The sequence below is a fragment of the Elgaria multicarinata genome, chromosome 6 (genome assembly GCF_023053635.1).
Source record: "Elgaria multicarinata webbii isolate HBS135686 ecotype San Diego chromosome 6, rElgMul1.1.pri, whole genome shotgun sequence".
Taxonomy (NCBI): domain Eukaryota; kingdom Metazoa; phylum Chordata; class Lepidosauria; order Squamata; family Anguidae; genus Elgaria; species Elgaria multicarinata.
In genome coordinates this window covers 90141871-90163741 of record NC_086176.1, presented here as the reverse complement: position 1 = coordinate 90163741, position 21871 = coordinate 90141871, and the positions used below count along the sequence as shown (strand labels likewise).

The 21871-nt window shown below is 41.2% G+C and overlaps 1 protein-coding gene across 2 annotated transcripts in view; it reads left to right on the top strand.

Annotated features, from left to right (window-relative positions):
* Nucleotides 1-21871, top strand: part of NDUFAF2 (NADH:ubiquinone oxidoreductase complex assembly factor 2) — a 56924-nt gene that overhangs the window by 28745 nt on the left and 6308 nt on the right. Inside the window, exons 2-3 of one of the 2 annotated variants that reach the window (XM_063128033.1) lie at nt 6892-6981; nt 14367-14407. In XM_063128033.1, the coding sequence (XP_062984103.1) occupies nt 6892-6981; nt 14367-14407 (131 nt within the window). The remainder of the gene's footprint in view (nt 1-6891; nt 6982-14366; nt 14408-21871) is intronic. The other variant, XM_063128034.1, reaches the window with a different exon arrangement.

Here is a 21871-nt window from a genome sequence, read left to right as displayed (position 1 = left end):
ACTCTCCTGCCCATGTCTAGAAAAATAGAACACCTATATAGGGTTCGGGAAGAGGGTTGTTCTTTCCTTTTTAGACACCCCACACCAAACTCCATAATACTGAAAACATCTCAATGGAAGACAAGACAAAAGCCTTACTCTGCCCTCATGGATCTTGGGAAAGGGGAAGGGCCTCCTGAACACACACTGGTTCACCCAGACTTTTCCTGGGCCGTAAAAAAAGCTAATTTTACTGCTCCTTTATTGTTTTTATGCTGTGCTTTAATATTGTGTTTTTAATATTGTGAACCACTGAGAAATTCTGTTATGTTCAGCGGTATATAAACGTTACAAATAAATAAAATAAATAATAGATCATGCAAGCCCAATTTTTTGAAATCCCGGTATTTCTAAGACAGTTTTACCTGCTCGTCTCTGCCATTCAGCATAATCCCCTTGGAGCTTTCCAATGCATTCCGAGAACTAAACAACCTGCTTAATGTGTTGGTGAGGAAGCCATGAAACCCTTTGTCAATTTTAAATACTTGCACACTAGAAGCAAAGTGTTAAGCCTTGAAAAAATGGAGTGGCAAGGAGCAGTATGATATAATTATTTATTTATTTTTTAAAAAAACCTAGATTAAGAATTATTATGTTCAGTTGTACCATTATGCAGCAAGTCATATGGTTTGCAATGGTATGTTGAGCAGAGGACAGTTTTTGTAATGGATGAAAGCTGAAATGAGTTTCAAAGAAGAGCCATTCCCAGGAGGGCTTTAAGTCTGATCTCTCTCGAGTGCTTTTTAGTATCCCACAGTATTACCGCTTTTTCCCCCCATAGAGTGTTTTGCTGTAAATGGAGAAACTGTAAGAGAACTGCTGTCTGTGAGATATAATTATTATATGCAACTGTATGCAACTGTAAATGTGTGAATATGCTTAGGTGGCTAAAATATAGCCCAAGCACCTCAAACACAATTTTCTACTAGACTGGCTGTACACTAGTAGGGCTATGAAATGGTTGTTATGCTTCAGGGATAATGGGAAAGGAATCTTCCTCAACTAGCCTTGGGAACAGTGGCTTACCTTAGAAACTGGCCAGCAGTGTGGATTAACCCTGGTCCTGTTATATCATGTCCTCATCTGCCTCTTTGCACCTGGATACTGTACAGTGTCTGGGATACCAGCTGCAACCACTCTTGCACAAGAGAAAGCATGGGCACAGTTCTCTATGCCCTGGTAACTCTAGACTGGACTATTATAATGCACTGGACACGATTAGCCTTTAAAGTCTTCTTGGAAACTTCTGTTGGTATAAAATACTGCTGCTAGGTTATTCTCTGGGACCAGCCATGAAGAGCAGAATTCCTAAGTTCTTCAACCATTACATTGTTGAATGTGCTCCATCTCTAGGTGTAGTTCAAAGTGCTGGTCATTATCATGGTCCTACATGGCTTGGGCCACAGTTACCTGAGACTGCCTTCTCAGATGATCCCACCAGAGCTATACAACATTCATCAGAGGCCCTCCTCTCAGCCCCAACTCTGTCTGAAGACCTTCTCAGTTGTGGTGCCTTGCAGGTCAGATGCCCTGCCTAGAGAAGCCCTTTCGAGTTGTTTTGGTGCCAAGCAAAAGTTTTTCTATTTGTTTGGACATTTCAGCACATTGAATAGATGATTTTTTTAATTGCTGTTATGTGGTTTGACTTGGTTTATGGAAGGGATGTTGCTTCTTCTGTATTATTTATTGTTGAGTCTTTATTGTATTGTTCCATTCTTTTACATCACTCTGGGAGCTTATGCTGAAAGGCAACTCACTTTTTAAAAATAAATAAATAAATGAATAAGTAAGTAAGATGCTTCTGCTTCAAGTCCTGACCTGTTGTGCCAAAAGGCTTTAATTTAGGGTGACCATATGAAAAGGAGGACAGGGCTCCTGTATCTTTAACAGTTGCATAGAAAAGGGAATTTCAGCAGAAGTCAGTTGTATATATGGGGAACCTGGTGAAATTTCCTCTTCATCACAACAATTAAAACTGCAGGAGCTATACTAGAGTGGCCAGATTGAAAAGAGGGCAGGGCACCTACAGCTTTAACTGGTGTGGTGAAGAGGAAATTTCACCAGGTTCCCCATATATACAAATGACTTCTGCTGAAATTCCCTTTTCAATACGACTGTTAAAGACACAGGAGTGCTGTCCTCCTTCTCATATGGTCACCCTAGTGTTGCATTTGGCCAAGGCCTTTATTTCAGACCTGAAACCTGCCTCTTTTTCTGCCCAGTTCTTTGCCATTCCACCCATTCTGGCTATACCATTCCACCACTGCATTCCTTTCCTCCTTAATTAAGTCCTGGTTTTGTACTTTTGCCCCTTGAGTTTTAACAAGGCTTAATACCTGTCTCCTTTTTACCTGCATTTTGCCTCTCACAGAGCCACTTGGCTTGAATTGGTGATGGTCCTTCATGCCACCTTTGTACACGTTATGTTAAGCACATAAGAAGAATCCAGCTAGATCAGACCAAAAGTCCCATCTACTCCACCATTTCATTCACACATTGGCCAACCAACTGCCTGTGAGAAACCTACAAGTAGGACATGAGTGCAATAGCAAACTCCCACTCATGTTGCCCAGCAGTTGGTGTACATATGCATATTTCCTCTGGTACTAGAGAACCGCCCAGAGAGCTCCAGCTATTGGGCGGTATAAAAATGTAATAAATAAATAGTAGCCATTGATAGTCTTCTCCCTACATGGTTTGGGTCCAGGCTACCTGCGGGATCACCTTCTCCCGTACAATCTGCCCCACACACTCAGGTCCTCTAGGAAGAATCTACTTCAGTCTGCCAAAATTAGGCTGACAAGTATTACCCAGAGGACCTTCTCTTCTGCTGCTCCCAGACTGTGGGATGGCCTGCTGAAGGAGACTCATCAACTTAAAAGTTTCAGCGTTTAAGAAAGCTATAAAGACTGATCTCTTCCAGCAGGCCTATCCAGTGGAATTTTAGGATGTTTTAACAATGTATACTATGTTTTAAATTCAGTTTTATGTATTTTATAGTTATTATTGTTCCCTGCCTCGATGATGATGATGATGATGGGGCCTATGCCCCATATTTTAATCTTATATCAACTTCTGTGGTGTGGTTTTATCCTGGTTGTGCTTTTTATACTGTATTTTGTATTTGTGTTTTTAGATTGTTGGTTGTTTTATTATGTTCTTCATGGTTTTAATTTTTGTGAACTGCCCAGAGAGCTTTGGCTATTGGGCGGTATAAAAATGTAATAAATAAATAAATGTATTGGCTGCTGCTGGGTAACACCCGAGAGATCTTCTTGAGTGGTCCAGATACCTGTACAGAAGCCTCTGGTGACCTGAGCCAGTGCAAACTGTTACTCGACTTTTTCAAGCTGCTAGAGTAATCTGCGCAGTCACAGTCTGACTGTGCTATGCTACAGAGATGTGGTCCTACCTTGAATGTGACCACCTCCCAGTGGTGGCAGCTGGTGAATTTGTGGTCCCAGCCTCCTCCTCTTCCTCCTCCTCCTGTTGCTTCTGTGCAGGCTGCTGCTATTTATAAGGATAGAAACTCTCTTCTGTTACAATCAGTGGCAATCTTCCATTACAGTCTTTCTTCTGTTAAAATCGGGAGCATGTCTTGAGGACCTTGTAACGAAGTGCTGAATACATGCAGCTTACATGGCCACCTGAACCAACACAGAGAAGTCCTGCTTATGTACCACTACTTGGGGACGTTCCATTGTCTGTGGAACAACCAGTAAGGCCTCTTCAGAAGATCTCAGAGGTTGACTGGATGTATATAAGGGAAGATGGTCAGCTAGGTATATAGCTGATTGTGGTGGGGAAGTAACTATGTTCAAAAATTGTGGAAGATGGTGTTTTTGGAGATTGAAGAAATTGTGGAAATGAAGATAGAACGAACACCAAAAGTTGCATTGCTGTCACTATTTGAAGATGATTTTAAATGTAAAAAGGAAATTAAGGAACTGATAACGAATTTGCTGACTGCAGCAAGATTGATTGTAGCTAGGAACTGGAAGATTCAACGGGAATATTCTAATGAAGAATGGTACAAAGAAGTATGGGATATAGCTATTAATGATAAATTGACAAGTAATATTAAATGGAGAAGAGGGATAGCTAAATCAAATGATTTTGAAGGAATTTGGAAACAGTTCCTAATATTTGTGTTTTCTAGAGGAAGTGGGAAACCGCCAGCGGAAGAAAGCATGAGATTTTGGAAGCAGGAATAGATCCCGAGGTGGGGGGGGGGCACTTATATGTTAAGAATGGTATATTGTATGATAGGATAAGTAATAGATAATATTTACTCAATATATATGTATTCAACATTTAGTTAAATGTATGTAGTATGTTGTGTTGTTGTTTTTGTAAGATGTTTATTTTGTGTTTTAAAATAAAAAAATTATATATATAAAAAAAAGGTATATAGCTGATTAAGATAGGGAATGCTGCCTGAGGGGGGAAATAGAGATAGAAAGATCAACAAAGCCATCTGGCCCAATCCTTCAGCTCCTATCACCAGTTCAGACCAAAAGAAAGTAGTTAAATTAAGGCATCTGAATCTAGTCATACAGAAAGATAGTACAAGGTAAATTAAGAGTCTCGTGTAGCATCAGGAGCACAGGCAAGAAAATTTCATTTAAATACAAATAGCTTTGCTTTAAAGCACACATCAACAATGCACAACATGTGGATGTTATGGTACTGCCTCATGTCTGTCATCTGAAAAGTCTGTTTATTTGTAAGATATATGTCTCACCTATACTTTAGAATTCCAGGTTGCATTTCAGTTGGTAGAAAGTTACTGTCTAAGATGGCTCATGCCAAGCAAAGTGCTGATGGGGTGAGTAAGATTGGAAGCTGTAAGAGTATGATCATGGGGCAAAGCTCAGAATATAATATTTAGCAATGGCCATTGGGGTGGTCCTCAGCCTCAGGGCACTTCCTGATACCAACCAGGTTTTCTCAGCCTATGATGACCAAAAAAAAGGAGATTTCAGGTTTGGTAAAATCATCTCTTCCTTCTCTATACAAATTATTTGCATTCATTTATGCAAATCGGTAAAATTCCATGGCATTATTATTATTATTATTATTATTATTATTATTATTATTATTATTTATTTATTTATTTATTTATTTATATAGCACCATCAAAGTACATGGTGCTGTACAGAGTAAAACAGTAAATAGCAAGACCCTGCCGCATAGGCTTACATTCTAATAAAATCATAGTAAAGCAATAAGGAGGGGAAGAGAATGCCAACAGGCACTGGGTAGGGTAAACAGGCACAGGGTAGGGTAAAACTAACAGTATAGGGTCCAAACAACATCAGGTTTTAAAAGCTTTAGGAAAAAGAAAAGTTTTTAGCTGAGCTTTAAAATGGCAGAAATATGGTTTCTGGTGTCAGAATCTAGAAATTTTTTTAAGTGTAGAATTTCAGACTGAACGTAAATGCATGTTTTTTCAGCATAATGGTAGGAGCTTTAATACGGTTCTTCTGATCTTGCATTTGATTTAGTTCATATATAAAACAAGAAAAAGTTTCAGCAGCATAGTAACCTGCTTGACACTCTTAACACAACATAGCAACTCCATTTTATAAATAGCAGAACTTCGTAACACAAAACTGCTTAGTACTTTACAGTGCAGTAGTCCCATTGGGAAACAGAGTTTGTCTTATTTTACCTGGACTGTTCCTTAAGGCGAAGTTCAAGTCCAGGCTAGTAGTATTGCCACCTGCTGATAGTGAACCAAGCATTATGTGAGTAGACTCTACTTTCAGGCGTTGTGCCAAACGGGCAGGATGAGGGCCAGCAGGAACAATCCCACTTCCTGCTCCACACGTATGCTATGTATTTGGGGGGTGAGGATGGGAATGAATCCATCAGTCACCCAAATTTGCTTCTAAAAAATTAAACATACTTGATTGCCAACTAAAAAAAGCCTTACACTTTTTCTCTCTTAAATCTAATGTTAGAATTATTAGTAATTATTTTAAAAGTGCAGTTCTTTGATAAGTGATGAAAAGATGCAAAGCAAAGAAAATTATGAAATAACTGCTAAAGTAGAGAAATAACGTCTTCTCCGTCCCCTTTCCCTTTTTCACCAAAATGCAAAAAAGACTGAGATATTAATGGACCACAAAGAAATTTTAGGCTGCAATCCTATACACTTTTAACTGGGTGTAAGCCCCAGTGAACACAGTGGGATTTATTTCCAAATAAATATGGATAGGATTGGACTCTAATGGACTCCTCAGATCCTTCTCTGAATTGAAACCTTCACGTATTATTTTTACTCATCTAATTCTGCATTTTTAAATGTAACCCCATGAGATGGAGTTGCTTCTGGTATTCCACACCAAACTAGATGTGACAGCATCAGCCTCCTTTGTTTTATTTGGAGCAGACCTGGGTTTTCGCACACAACAATGTTGCATGATTTTTAGAGCAAAAGGGACACACAGGTGAGAACTGAACTCTGTCCACCCCTGTGGTTTATCTGTCAGTAGCCTCTCTCTCCCACACATCTTTCTCCCTGCTGAGTTTCCTTCCACTATTGGGCCTTGACAAAAGAGAAAAGCACCTGATGGGAGAGACTGCTGGGAGATAAGCCATGGAGCAGGAGGAGAAGATTGAGTGGCCACCCTGTCTTTTCATGCAATTGAGCCAGACCCAGATTTAACAACATCTGGTTTGCTCCTCCAGGATGAGAAAAAAGAGTATGGTATGATTTTTGTACGGCTCTAACATACAAAATTATCGACTTATATAGCACTGAAGAAAATGCTTATCTTTACCTGTGGATGTAAATGTTGTTTGGAATCATCCTTAATCATCAACCTTTTTTCCCCTTTGAAATAGGACAGATCATCAAGGAGAGAAGATTTGCAGAAAATTTAGGTGTAAAGGAGTACGAGTATGAAGTGGGGAACATGCCAACAGAATGGGAAGGTAATACGATCTTGGGGCAGTTGGGGAAATGTGTGATAGGGTCCCTTGCAGTGCTCCCAAGGACACAACAGATCAACTAAGCCTAGCCCTTGTCTTTAAGAATTTTTAAGTTGGTCAAATTTTGTCACCCATCTTTTTGACTTGTGCGGACGTTGTTTTCCCCACCTTCCTTCGTACAGCACTGTTTCATTTTGGCAGCTGCAAGAACCACCCAGAAGGCTCTTGCAGTAGTAGACTGTTACATCTTGACCCACTATCTTGGAATTGTCCATCTAGATTATAAAATTCCATTCCGGGAAAAGTACACACATTTTTTTAAATAAAAAAACGGACTACATAATTTGATGTCAAAAGATCTGATACAAAAAAGCACAAGTCTACTAATCAGCTTCAAAGGCATTTGGGATTGAGAATGTGGCCTTGACTATAGTAATCATGATCAAGAAAGCAAAATGTTAAAGCCCTTTTTCAGGTGGGTCCTTAAAGGATAGGATGCATTTGCAAATCAAGGCAGTTTATTTGGCTTTCCAGCACAGAAAATAAACCATGTGTGGCAGGGCGCACTTTTATTAGCTGCATTTGCATTTTTAACACAACACTTGCTCATCCTTATAATTACCATAACATTTTTTTTCTTTGTGATTATAGCAGCATTGAATTGGAAGGATTTGTGAAGAGAAGGGAAATAAAAAAGCGTTATGAATAGGCAATAGTCTCTTTCTCCCTTTAAGCACAGTTCCTTTCAGGGAATGGGAAGAAAATGTTCAGACTCCTTTGTTTCCCCATCCATTATTTGGGCAGAGGAGGTGTGCAGTGTATTCTTGTTTATGACAGATAGAGCAGAGAAAAATGTAGGTGCTTAAATGCAAAGAACAACATTAACTGGATTTTTCAGTTAACGTATTAACTGCTGAAGTGTTCATTTTGGAAGTGGTGGTGGAGAAAATGGAAACCATATTCTCTCCCTTTTTATCTTGGGCTGTTTCTGTAACAGAAGAAAGAAGTGCGTTTTAATATTAACATTTATATAACACTTTTTGATATTCAGAGCACTGTCTCAGTGTTTATAACGATCCCAGAGAATAAAAATGATTACTCATCTTCTCAGGGTCTTCCTTTAGGATCCTGTGGGATTTCAACATGAACAGAATTGCATAGGTTTGGAGTGAGGAGGTGAATGAATTGCCCTTAATAGATAGCTTACGGACTCACCCACTCATTGATAAATATATACACACACACATACATGTTCTCTAACATAAAATACACACACAGATTCATATATACACACATGGCATTCTCATACATAACACACACATGCATGCACAAGTGAAGATTCCCCCTAGCTGCAACTGGATCCAGTGGAAAGCTTGGTCCATATGTAAGCTTAACCTAATTTTGCCATGTGGGGTGTTGAAGGCTAATCACAGTGTGTGGGGAGGGGAGAATAATCCTTCCCTCCCCATCAGCATTCCCCCACCCCCTTCACGCCACAAAGTGACCCAGTAATTAAGGGAGCCATCTTAGGTCCCCTAGACAGCATCTGGGGGGAAATAAGATTGTTCGGTTTCCTGTCTCCGAGCTCATTGACAGGACTCTGAGCTGGGAGCCAGGAAATCACATTCCCCTTCTTGTCCCCCCCCCCCCCCGGTGGCCAGCATGGAGAGAACCGTGACAGCTACTTCTCCATGCATGCAAAATGGAGGGTGGAGATGGGGAAAAGGAGGTGTTCTCAAAGACAGAGAGGGGAGTAGCCCAGAGAAATCCTATGGCCGCCCCAGCCTCCTTGCCTTCCACTCATCGAAGCCTCCAATAGACGATCAAAACTGCCATCTAGTTTAAATGCAGAACGGGAGGCTTATGAGTATCCTCCACTCTGCATAGGATACTTGTCAGCCTCCGGATTCGGAAGCTTACAAGCAGCCAGGATTCATGCCCTAGGATTGTCCCCTGATTCTTGAAAAAGCCTCCCATTGATGTTGATAGAACATGTTTTTCCAATCCTAATTGCTGTGTGGTGGGGGTAGGGGGCTGCACTTTAATGAGTCTTAAAGTGCAGGCCAGATGGAGAGGTTCTGTGGGCTACATCTAACCCATGGGTCAGAGGTTCCCTATCCCTGGCTTATGGTCTACAGCCAGTATAGAATAATTTGGCCCACCATTTTATCAGAATAAACTACCAGCAATGCCTAATGTGCTCCAGTGTCTTCCCCAGTTTTCTTTTGCCTGCTTGACAATATTCTGCATGCTCATTTTGCACAATGAAGCCCAAAATAGAATACCATTAGAAGCCATTCTCCTTCTCTTTTCTTCCATCAAGGCTGTTAATATGAGGCAAGAATACATTTGAACAATAGAATCTCTGTGCTGCTGGTATGCAGAAAGACATTCTTGGTGGCTGATAGTCAACTGTGGAAATCCTCAGAATCTGATTTCTTTTTTCTGGGGATCATTTTGCTTGGGGTGATCAGGAATTAATTCAGTAAGACATTTATTTTAGTTGACAATTTTTACTTTTTATATTTCATCTGTGTATGTTTTTAATAATGTGTTTCATGCTGTGAGCCTTGGGGCTTTTTGACTTAACTTATTTAGGGGCAGGGGGAGGGGTCTTCCCTGCCCTAAGAGTCCAGGACACAGGTAACAGCAGAATCAACGTTCTTTTTAATATTCCCACCAATCCTTTGAAATAGATTTAAGCTGAGCGTGCATGATTTTTTCCCCAAGGCCCCTCGTAGCCTGCTTCATGGCTGATCAGAAGTTTGAATACTGGTGTCTTGTGTCCAAACCAAAGATACAACAAAAGATGTTTAAAGGAATACTTGAAAGAGTCCCCCATAATAAGGTAGATAGGTAACATTTTTGCTTGCTCTGTTAGGTTTCCCTTTCAGGAAAGGAAGCAATGTGCTTTGCCAGGAACATTATCTTGTGGATGCAGAGCATTGATAACCTTTTTATCATTTTTATTGTAAATGGTCACTGATTGTATCTGGCGATAGAATGTGTCATTTTTCTCTTCCACACATGTCATTGGTGCTCATGAAAAGGTATCTGTCACTTTCAGTGTCTGTAGAGATTTAGGAGTTCGCGTGCCTCATGCTGCATTTTATTGCCTGCCTATTCTACTCTGTATGTGTGCCTCTCTTTTTAATGGGTAACATTTAGTGATTAATGGGAGTTTTAATTTGCATGCTCACTTTTGCGCTCATTACAATGCGTTATATGCCAGTAGGAGTCTTAAAGTTCAATGAAAATCCCATGCATACTAATGAGAATGCAAATGAGTGCTGATGAAAGAATGCCAGGGTCTCAAGGTATGAAATGTCCAGTTTATCTTGCTAAATTCCACTCAAACAAATGTAGTGTTATCACAAGCACAGACTGCAGATAGTACCATACTGTATTTATATAATTAATGACGACTATGTAATTAGACAATTTGAATTGCAGTCAGTCTTGAATTTACAAAAGCTTTGAAGAGAACCTTATGAAATTGGATTGCATCCATATATATGTAGGTTTTCTTTGCCTTTTGTACTGTTCCACATAGAAACTATTTTGGCTGAGACCGCATGAATTTGCTTGGCTTTACTGGGATGGATCGTGCAAAGCTTTTGCTAGAAGTAGGTCGCACTAGCTGCATTTTCAAGCTTAAAGGGCAAAGAACAATTTACTAATGATTATTAAGGTTTTGCCTGCTTTCAGTTCAACAATTAATGCTTCTAAACTGCAACAGAGTCTTATTGTTCTGGACATGCAGCAAAGCTTTAGAGAAAGTAAAGGAAAGATATGGAAGAATGGATGCTAAGCTACAATTAAGATTTGAAAAAGAATATCTGTGTTCATAGAAGCTGTGGTTTTGAACTATACCTAGACAAAGAAATCTGTGAGAGGGCTGGAATTAAACTTCTTGTTGTAAACATCCTCTTTTCAACTCTGTAGAGACAATCTCTAATGGAAAATAAATAATTTTGGAAACTCCTGTCATAGGCAGCCATCCCCAAAAGTACTAAAAAAAAAAAAAGAGTGAAATTACATTAATTCCCTCTTATGATGTCTGAAAGTTGGCTCAGAGGGAAATGTGTGCATGTGAATATTAGAAAAATCAACAATAAAAAAATCATAGAATCATAGAGCAGTAGAGTTGGAAGGGGCCTATAAGGCCATTGAGTCCAACCCCCTGCTCAATGCAGGAATCCACCTTATCTTCCAAGTTTTGTGTCTGTTATCACAACCAGAATGACCGCTTCATTTTCATTGACTCGTTTTATGGTGAAAAGGCTCCACCTCATTTTCACCTTACCAACAGAAGAACAGTTGGTAGGGGTAAGAAGGAGGTCTTTTCAGCTGTGGTACTTAAGTTATAGACTAGTCTCCCAAGCGAGATTCATCTCACCTCCTCTTTGCTTACTTTTGAGCAGGCTCTGGAGGCCATTTTATTCTAGCTAGTGGTTTTTGTTTTTCGTTGTTGTTGTTTTTTGCCAGCAGACCAGTTTAAATGTACCCAACTGAGATTAATAAACCATAGCTTATTAAACCAAGAACAAGTGTTTCCCCTCTCATCCCCTGATGCAGCAACTTCAGCCTTTCTATCCTGATCTCTTTAAACCACAGTTTTCCATTATATCCAAACTAGAAAACTGTGGTTTAACATTAGCTTACTCACCAGGATTGGTTCATATCCTAGTTAGTGTGTTGATTTAAAACCACCATTTCCTGGTATGAGAAGAGGCAGAAACACTAAAGATAGTGTGCGACACAGGAGTCCATGGGCACAACATTCGTTCTCAGTTTAATAAACTATTGTTTGTTAATCCATGTTCATGATGTTTGAGTAGGCCCAGGACCAGTGTTGATATATTTTATTTTGCTGTGTGTAGATATGGTACTGTAATGCTGTTTTGTTGCTTTTGATTTATTCTTAGGATTGTATTTTATATTATAAATATTCGTTTTTATTTGATTTATCACAGAAGGACAGATATCAGTGTTGAAATAAAGTTACAGCTGAATTGTAAGCAGGGCTTGTTTAATTATTTCATTGTATTCTATGCCAAGTTCCTGTTGGTATATTTTTTAAAGAAATGTCAATAAATTGAGGAGGAGTCAGAGGAGGAGAACAGCAATGGAAGAGAAAAGTAACATTGTTTTATGATGAATAAAGAAAAGTAAAATTGTTTGAGAACATCACCAGCATTGTCTGGCTCATTCTGCGTACACTAATTACAGTTATTGGTGTTGCTATAACATCAGTGATAATTAGGATCAGATAAGCAAAGTCATCTTCATCAATAGCATACCAAACCCTGGGAAAACAAAGAGCTTCTTCAGACGAGCGTTTTATTGCACAGTCGTGACTGGCCTCTCACGGATCTTCGCAGGTCATTTTGACGATGCAGTGATCCTCCTGCCCGTCTCACGCACCATTTCCCAGTTTTAGCAATTTAAAAAAAGCCTCACGAAAGCCGACTCTTCTCATAGACGTCGTTAGTTCCGCTATAAAATGCCCACTAGAGGTCGCTGTCTCGTTAAACTGCATTGAAGCTGTACAAGGCACGTGGTCGCTTCTCTTCCTGCTCTCTTCCTCTGTGTAGCTGGAGCTTGTTATGGAAGCAGAAGAGGTGCAGCTTCAAAGCCAACAGTAAGGGAACATGATTCCCCCACCGCCACCCCGTCTGAAGGAGCTCAAAGAATCTCTACTTACTGTTTAACTTAGGCATCACTCTACTGAGGGTGGAGGCAGATTTTCCAAAAGTGTCCTGAAAAGATTGAGGTATGGCCCATCACTTCTTAATGGAGTTGGTTACCCTTCTGCCTTGGGTAGAGGAGGCAAGAACCTGATATTTTTCTTTAATGTTTTCTTTTGACAGCTAGGAGCAAGACTATGGGCATGTCTACACCTCCCGGCGTTCCGGGAGGGAGAGGGGAGGGTCTCACGATATTCTGATTGCGAGGTTCTCCCCTATGGACAGATGGCAAGTGCGACATCCCGGGAGGAACAAGGGATGACATGACCGCCATTTTCTTTTTCGTTCTTTTTTTAACTGAAGATGAGCACATGTGCGCTTTAACAAAAAGGTTGCATTTCCTCGCAAGGAGGTGAGACGAAGCCGGGACAGCCGTCCACACTTCCTGCTGTCTTGGGATGATCCCAAGACTGCGGGGGAAATTGGGCTAAAAGCCATCCTGGTTATCCCGGGGAAATGGAGGGTCTTCCCTCCCTGCCCCTGGGATACCCTGTGCGTCATGTGGATGCACAGGGATGATCCCGGGACGATCCCCAGGATAAGGCATGGTGTAGACATGCCCTAAGACTTATAATTGAAATACCTTGATCTGTCCTTACATTTTGCTACTATGAGTTTAGTCCTGTTCTTGGCAGCAGAATTTTAACAACTTTTTACCTCAGTACTGCTGCCAGTCAGAGGAGCCTCAGTGTGGTTGCACTTCCTGCTTTTTTCAATGGCAATACAAGCTCATTGGACTCATTTAACTGTCCAGTGCTACCACCAGTATTTCCCTCAGAGTGTTTTCTTGAAAGCAAGTGACTGAACTTAAGGCCTTACACATCTGTGCCTGTGTGGAGATCAGCGTCCTGCTTGAGTGCCTGGCAGGAGGGAGGGGTGATTAGGTTGGTAGGCACAAGAGTTAGGACCTTTTTGGTGGTGGCCCCAAGGTTATGGAACTCTTTCCTTGAAGGAGTATATTTGATCCCCTCCCTACTCTCATTTTGGTAGACCTTGAAAACATTTGTCCCAGACTGCTTTTTTTTATTAAGAGAGTGGAATAGTTTTTTATTATGTTGATCTCATGGCTCTGTTTTAGATTTTATGCTAAACTGGCTGACTAAATGGAAACTATTTTAATGCTCTTTCAACGTTTTTTGTTTGTTATTGTTTTGTTGTCTACTTTGTACTTTTAAAGTTGATGTGGATTTTAATATGATTTTTATGATGACTTTTTGTACACTGCCTTGAGAAAAATTGTATTTTGAAAGGCAGCTTATAAATACACAAAATAAATAATACTATGGGTAGTATGCAGTACTGCTGCTCAACTCTCCACTAGTTCTGTTGTACTTGCAGTACCCACCGTTTATGCAACGGGGAATTAGCAGTTCTTAAAGTAAACCCAGAAATGCTCCTTTCTGGCTTGGTACTAGTTAGCAGCGCTTCCTTCTGGGAGGTCTGCTGATCTGCGCCCTCCTGGAAACTAGTGTTTCCTCTCATTTGCTTTCAGAACTGCTAGATTCCCATTGCATTACTGATAAATCCTGCTAGTACTTGTATTGGACACTGCTAGTATTGGACACTGCCTTATTAAAGCAACTATGAGGAGATTTTTTTTAAAAAAATGTTTGACCTCTCTTTAAAACATTTTTGCAGCTTGGATTAGGAAAAAAAGAAAAGACCCACCAACAAATGAGGTAAGACTACAGTTTATCTTATTTGACTCATGAGTTCAATCAGAAAATGGTTCTTTAAACTCTGCTTTGAATGCATCAGTTAATTTATATAAACTTTCCTGAAAACATTGTGTTCAGAGGTAGAAGAGGGAAGTATACTCCTGGGCAGTGCATTATGTGAACGTTCATTTTATATATAAATTACCTAGCACAAAAGGATAAACTATGAACATGTTGTTTGTTTAATCACCTTAAAATTCCTGAAATCACCACACAAATATTCTGGAAATAAAACTGTAATAGCATTTTCCCCTTGTGATAGCTGCCATGAAGTTGCATTCCTCCAAACCAATTGCCCGTCTATTTAACAGGGCAGCAAAAACAAATTGTGTTAATATTTCATTGCTAATGAAACTTGATTTTCACAGCCTTGACATGCACTTTGTAAGTTGTTTCAGTTGAAATAAAACTGAAATATGGGGGTACGCATTCAAAAACATATAAAGAAAACCATATTTGATGTGGTAGAGATGGAAACAGAACAAAAGCTCAAATCTCGATATGTTTGTCCTGAAGTATATCATTTAGTGAGGGAGGAAGCAGCAGCCAGGCACCTCTCCACTGTGCCTGGGTCCAGCTCCAGCTGAGAGCCCCCTCCCTCCTGCTACCAACTGTCTCTGCAGAGGCCACCAGTGAGGGAGGAAGCAGCAGCCAGGCACCTCTCCACCGTGCCTGGGTCCAGCTCCAGCTGAGAGCCCCCTCCCTCCTGCTACCAACTGTCTCTGCAGAGGCCACCAGTGAGGGAGGAAGCAGCAGCCAGGCACCTCTCCACCGTGCCTGGGTCCAGCTCCAGCTCAGAGCCCCCTCCCTCCTGCTACCAACTGTCTCTGCAGAGGCCACCAGTGAGGGAGGAAGCAGCAGCCAGGCACCTCTCCACCGTGCCTGGGTCCAGCTCCAGCTGAGAGCCCCCTCCCTCCTGCTACCAACTGTAACTGCAGAGGCTACCAGAGAGGGAGGAAGCAGCAGCCAGGCACCTCTCCACCGTGCCTGGGTCCAGCTCCAGCTGAGAGCCCCCTCCCTCCTGCTGTCACCTGTAACTGCTGAACTTTCCAACTAAGATTGTAGTGCCTGAGTTTGCTTTCCTTTCCCCCCTCCTCCTCCTCCCTCCAAATCCCCTTTCCTTTTGTGTCATGTCTTTTAGATTGTAAGCCTGTGGGCAGGGACTGTCAAGAAATACTTTTGTAAGCCGCCATGAGAGCCTTTTTTGGCTGAATGGCGGCATAAAAATCCTTAAATAAATAAATAAATAGTTATGTGCAGCAAGATCGAAATTTCTGCATACCTGGGGCAAGTAGAAGACTGAGACCATCTAGCCCTGCCTCTGAGCCAGACCACATAAATAAATCCACAGATTTATTTATTTATTTATTTATTACATTTCTATACCGCAGCTTCTGTTAGCAGAAGGTACCAAATGAGTTGGGTTTCCCCAGAGATTCAGGAACAGAAGAGGACAACACTACACGGAGCTCTGAATGATGTGGAGGCTCTAGGCCAGACAAACTTGCCTGCATGTTGCTCCAACAAGCAGTAAACTATGACTTTGGCTTCCTCTAGGCAGGTTTGCACCACCTTCCTCTTTGCTGAAGCCTTCCCTTTTCAAGGGGCCCAATCTGTTTCAGAGCCTCAGGCTGTGATGACATGGAGGTGACTGCAGTGTGATGATATCTTTGTGGCTAGACTCCTCAGAATCTAAGGATGGCAACATGACTTCCTCTGGACACAGGAGAGCTGGTCCCTGTGGCCTTCCTGGAGAGCTAGGTCCTAAGGAGGTGGAAACCTGGTGATACCTTTCTGTAACTAAGCCCTCTCCTTCATACATTAATCCAGGAGCCTCGTCCTCTGAGGAGAAGGAGAAGAGGTCGAGGTCTTGGACCATGATACTCCACTGCCAATGTCGCAGCTGCTATCGCTGATGAGTTGCCTCTGAGAAGATGTTCTAGCAGTGCTTTCAGAGGGTGCTCAGTGTGGCAGCCGGATCATCTTAGAAGATGTCTGGCTAACACATTGAGGCCCTTTAAGAATGCTGCTAGAGCATCTTCCCAGAGGTAACCCAGCAGCACTATGCAGCTGCAACAAGGGCATCAGAGAGGCTACTCTGAAATGTCCAGGCTGTGTGCTTGTGAAATCACTGCATGGGGTGGGGGAGAATTGACACTTCAGAAGTAGAAGCTGCAATGCTTAAAAGAACAACAGGTGGGAAATCAGCAGGGGGATTTGGTGAAGAAGGGTTAGTGCAAGGTCTTGGGGTGGAGGCTAAGGGTTATACACCTCTGCTTTAATGGGTCTGCCTATAGGTCTAACTAAAAGTTACGCAGAGATGCACTTAAAAATATTGAAGCTGTGTGTGTGTTCAACCCCTTCCCTACCAATCACTTCTCCATTCCAGATCACTCTCCCCAACCACAGTACCCCCGCATTTGGAAACCTCAGCCTAATCTACACCAAGCAGGATATTGCACTATGGAAGTGGTATATAAAAGGCAGGAACCACACTACTGCTTTATAGCAGTATTGAAGTGCACTGACAACTGTTGGGGCCCATTGACACATACCATATACCATTTTCATACCACTTTCATACCGATATATCCTGCTTGGTGTGGCTCCTGCCTTTTGTATACTGCTTTCATAGTGCAATATCCTGCTTGGTGTAGATTAGGCCCTCATTTGCAAACATGGGGCTTCTTTAAACGAGCGATTTATAGCACACTCATGACTGGCCACTCATAAAAGTTTGCAGGTCATTTTCACGATGTCGTGAGCCTCCTGCATGTCTCCCACTCCTTTCCCCAGTTATTCCATTTTTTAAAAAAACTCCTTGGATATCCCGATTCTTCTGAAATATTTTAGGATTTCCTGCTGTGTGCAGCCAAAGTTCCACTACAAAATACCCACTAGAGGGTACTGTCCCGTTCAAGTATATGAGCAGGGAAGTTTTCAATTATAGACCATGTGGTCGCCCCTCTCCTCCCATGTGGTTCAGCTCATTACAACTGTGGAAGAGAAGCAGGAAACAAATCAAGGATTTCCCTTTAAACTAAAGAAGCCCATGGAATTGGATCCAGAAACATTCCTCTGCCTGCAGAAGGATACTGCTGGCAGTATAGACTATCTGCGTGACCTCTCCTGCCCCTCCCCTGCACCCCCCTGTGCATGCTTCATATCTCCTTTGGAGAGTGTGCAGGATACAGCAGGGGGAAGGAGAGGACGGGGGAAGACCTGTTCCTTCTGCGTATGGAGGAATGATTTTGGATCCAACCCATAATTTGGAATAGAGAAATGATGGGCAGGCAAGGATTTAGCAGTCCCTCTCTTTTTCCACTGGCTCATCTACACCAAGCAGGATATTCCACTATCAAAGCGGTATATAAAAGGCAGGAGCCACACTACTGCTTTATATTGGTATTGAAGTGCACTGCAGGATCTACACTACTGCTTTATAGTGGTGCTGAAGTGCACTGACAACTGTTGGGGCCCATGACACATCTACACCAGGCAGGATATTGCACTATGAAAGCGGTATATGGTCTGTGTCAATGGGCCTCAACAGTTGTCAGTGCACTTCAATACCACTATAAAGCAGGAGTGTGGCTCCTACCTTTTATATTCCACTCTCTGCTCCAAAAAGGGTTTGGGTTTTTTCTTTTGTGGGGGGGTTGTTTGTAGGACCTGTGTTTCTCATTGGAGTAAGCCAAATTCAACTGAGTGAGTTAAGGGGGTTGATTCTTTAAGGCTGGAGAGACTTTACTCAAAAAATACCCTTAAGATTATTGTAACCCGAATTGAATTCATTTGTGCATTCCTTTAGCTAGTGTGGGAAGTCTGAAAGTGGCTTGGAATAGAAAATACGGTAAATAACTGCTTTTCATTTCTAATGTGCTCTGTGTTTGGTATGCAGTAATAAAATCTAAATGGTTTCTGAATTGCACAGTTGGATACAAGGTGAAATGTTAAAAAGAAGAAACTTTTTGTGACAGCTCCTGTCTTCTTTCAAACTATTTCTAGCATTTCCATAATTATCTGTTTTGACAGCCTCCTTGTCAGTGGAGGAAAATGTACTTTACTGAGTAGTAATAAGCATAAAGTTTCAATTATTATCCCCCTCCCCCTCAGAAGGGAATAATTACATTGAAAATTACATTATGTTTAGTTACCACAGTGCATACCCGCCTTCCTTATTTGATCATAAGAATATTATTTATTTCAGAAGTGGCATGATGAAAACTAACTTCAGACACGAGGTTTCATTTTCATAGTATTCCAGTTCCCCATCACCGAACTGAGATGCAGTTTAGAAATATTTTGTTAGATTAGAAGTTTGAGCATTTATTTGTTTATTTTTTGTTTGTCTGCTTTTTAAATTCAGCCATTTGTAGGGACAGGCTGCAACATTTAGTTGATTAATTGATTACATTAATCCATTTTAAATTTTGATTAAAACATTGTCTCTGATTAATCAAGCAGCAGTTTTTAAAAAAACATTTTATGGCTTTCAATACTTACCGAAATTGCAGGTGGCAGACATTCATTCATTCATTCATTCACCCTTTCTAAGATGGTGCCTATTGCACGATATTAAGAACGTAAGATGAGCCATGCTGGATCAGACCAAGGGTCCGTCTGGTACAGCACTCTGTTCACACAGTGGCCAACCAGGAACCCACAAGCATGACACGGGTTAAACAGCACCCTCCCACCCATTCCCCCCAGCAACTGGTGTATATAGGCTTATTGCCTCTGACACTGGAGGTAGCACGTAGCCATCAGGACTTGTATCCATTGATAGCCTTCTCATCCAGGAATCCATCCAACCCCCTTTTAAAGCCACCCAAATTTTGGTGCCCATCACTACGTCTTGTGGTAGCATATTCCATAGTTTAATTATGCACTGTGTGAAGAAGTACTTCCTTTTATCTGTCCTGATTCCCCACCAATCAGCTTCATGGGATGCCCCCTGGTTCTAGTATTACAAGAGAGGGAGAAAAATGTCTCTCTATCTACATTCTCCACACTATGCATAGTTCTGTACGGCTCTATTATGTCTCCTCTTACCCTCCTTTTTTCCAACCTTAACACTCCCAGCTGTTGTAACCTTCCCTCATAGGGGAGATGCTCCAGTCCCTTGATAATTTCAGTTGCCCTTTCCTGCACTTTTTCCAGCTCTATAATATCTTTTATTTAGGTATGGTGACTGTTCAAAGTGTTCTAAGTGTGTTCACACCATAGATTTGCTTAAAGGCAGTATGATACTGGCAGTTTTATTCCCAATTCATTTTCTAGTAAAGCCTAACATGGAGTTTGCCTTCTTTACAACAGCTGCACACTTGGTTGACATTTTCATCAAGCTATGTACGACAACCCCCAAATCTCGTTCTTGGTCGGTCACCACTAGCTCAAATCCCATCAGGTTATACTTGAATTTGGGTTTTTTTGTCCCAACGTGCATCACTTTACACTTGCTTACATTGAACTGTATCTGCCATTTCAATGTCCACTCTCCCAGTTTGGAGAGGTCCTTTTGGAGTTCCTCACAATCCCTTTTTGTTTTAACCACCTTGAATAATTTTGTGTCATCGGCAAACTTGACCACTTCACTACTCACTCCTAATTCCAGATCATTTATGAACAAGTTGAAAAGAATTGGTCCCAATACTGATCCCTGTGGGACCCCACTATTTACTTGCCTCCATTGGGAGAATTTACTCTCTGCTTCCTTTTCTTTAACCAGTTACTGGTCCATAAGAGGACTTTTCTTCCTATTCCATGACTGCTAAGTTGCTCAGGAGTCTTTGGTGAGAGACTTCATCAAAAGCCTTTTGGAAGTCCAGGTAAACAATGTCCACAGCAGGATTTGGCCTTCTATATGCTAATTTTGACTTTAATAATGCTTTCAACCAATTCACTCAGAACAGATTCCCAGATCCCCCTGAATCCCTTCTTAAAAATTGGTGTTACATTGTCCATCTTCCAGTGCTCTGGTACAGAGGCTGAGCTTAGGGACATGTTGGATATTCTGGTTAGAAGATCAGCAATTTCATATCTTAGTTTGTTGAGAACTCTAGGATGGATACTATCTGGGCCTGGTGATTTATTTGCTTTCAATTTGTCAATAAGGTTGAGAACTTCATCTTTTGTCACCACTATTTGCCTCAGTTTCTCAGACTCCCATCCTGAAAACATCAGTTTAGGCACAGGCATCTACCCTATATCTTCTGCAGTATGTATTTTCTTTAGAACTGTTGTTTTAATCTGCAAATAAAACTCATACAGTTGCATCGGCTAACATTTCAACGGAAAGACACCTTTGAATCCAACCAGTCAATTTGAACTGTATTTGCATTGTCTGATGCTCATTGCACATGACCTTGGGCCTATAGCCATCTCTTCACCTCACCTACTCTGACAAGTTTATTGTGATGATTAAATGGAGGAGGAGGAAAGGCAGGAAATAAATGTAGTATACAGTAAATAAATACTAAATATTTTTCCTTGTCTTATGTCCTGTTTCAAAACGGTAAGTAGGGAGTAATTATCTTTTTGACAAAGGCCGGACTTTGTTATGTTCCCATGGGAGGAATATTGGGGGTGTTTCTCCTGGGGCAGGGTTACATGAACCTATGGCAGAAACATCAGAAAATTGTTTTATTATAGGCACAGTGCAAGAGAACTTCAATCTGGGTTATCCAGACATGAATAGCAACAAATCTTATGCATGTTTAGAGAGAAAGACGTCATAGAATCATAGAATAGTAGAGTTGGAAGGGGCCTATAAGTCCATCAGGTTTAAGCCCCTGCTCAATGCAGGAATCCACATTAAAGCATACCTAACAGGGCTGTCCAGCTGCATCTTGAATGCCTCTAGTGTGGGAGAGCCCACAACCTCCCTAGGTAACTACCTTCCTACAACTCCCAGCATTCCCCAGCTAGCCATGCTGTTTTGGGCATGCTGGGAATTGTAGGACTTTATTATGTCTAAACATCCATAGGATTGTGCCTTTAATCTTGAAGTAGATAGACACTGCCTTTACTGTCTAATAGGACGTGGCCGTTGATTGCCTGATCCTTTTGTAGAGCTGGTGCTTAAAGGAATAATTCTCCATTAAGCTCTCAGTGCTTCTAGGTTAAAAGCAATTTACATACTGTTTTCATTTTAGTCTGAAATAGCAGTAGTCATCTCATTTTGAAAGGGTGAAAAAAATACATCAGCACCCTTTTCCAAACATAGTAGTGAATCTTTCTCCTAATGAAATAGCTTGTAATATCAATTCACTTATCTTTCCACTGGATGGAAATGGCTTTCATTTTAAAGCATGTACTCATAGTGTAATTAAATGCCTATTTTCCTTACTGTGCATGTTTCGAATCCAGTTTGAGGCATAAATGTCCACTTGAACTAAACAAAAAAATACATATTTCTTTCAG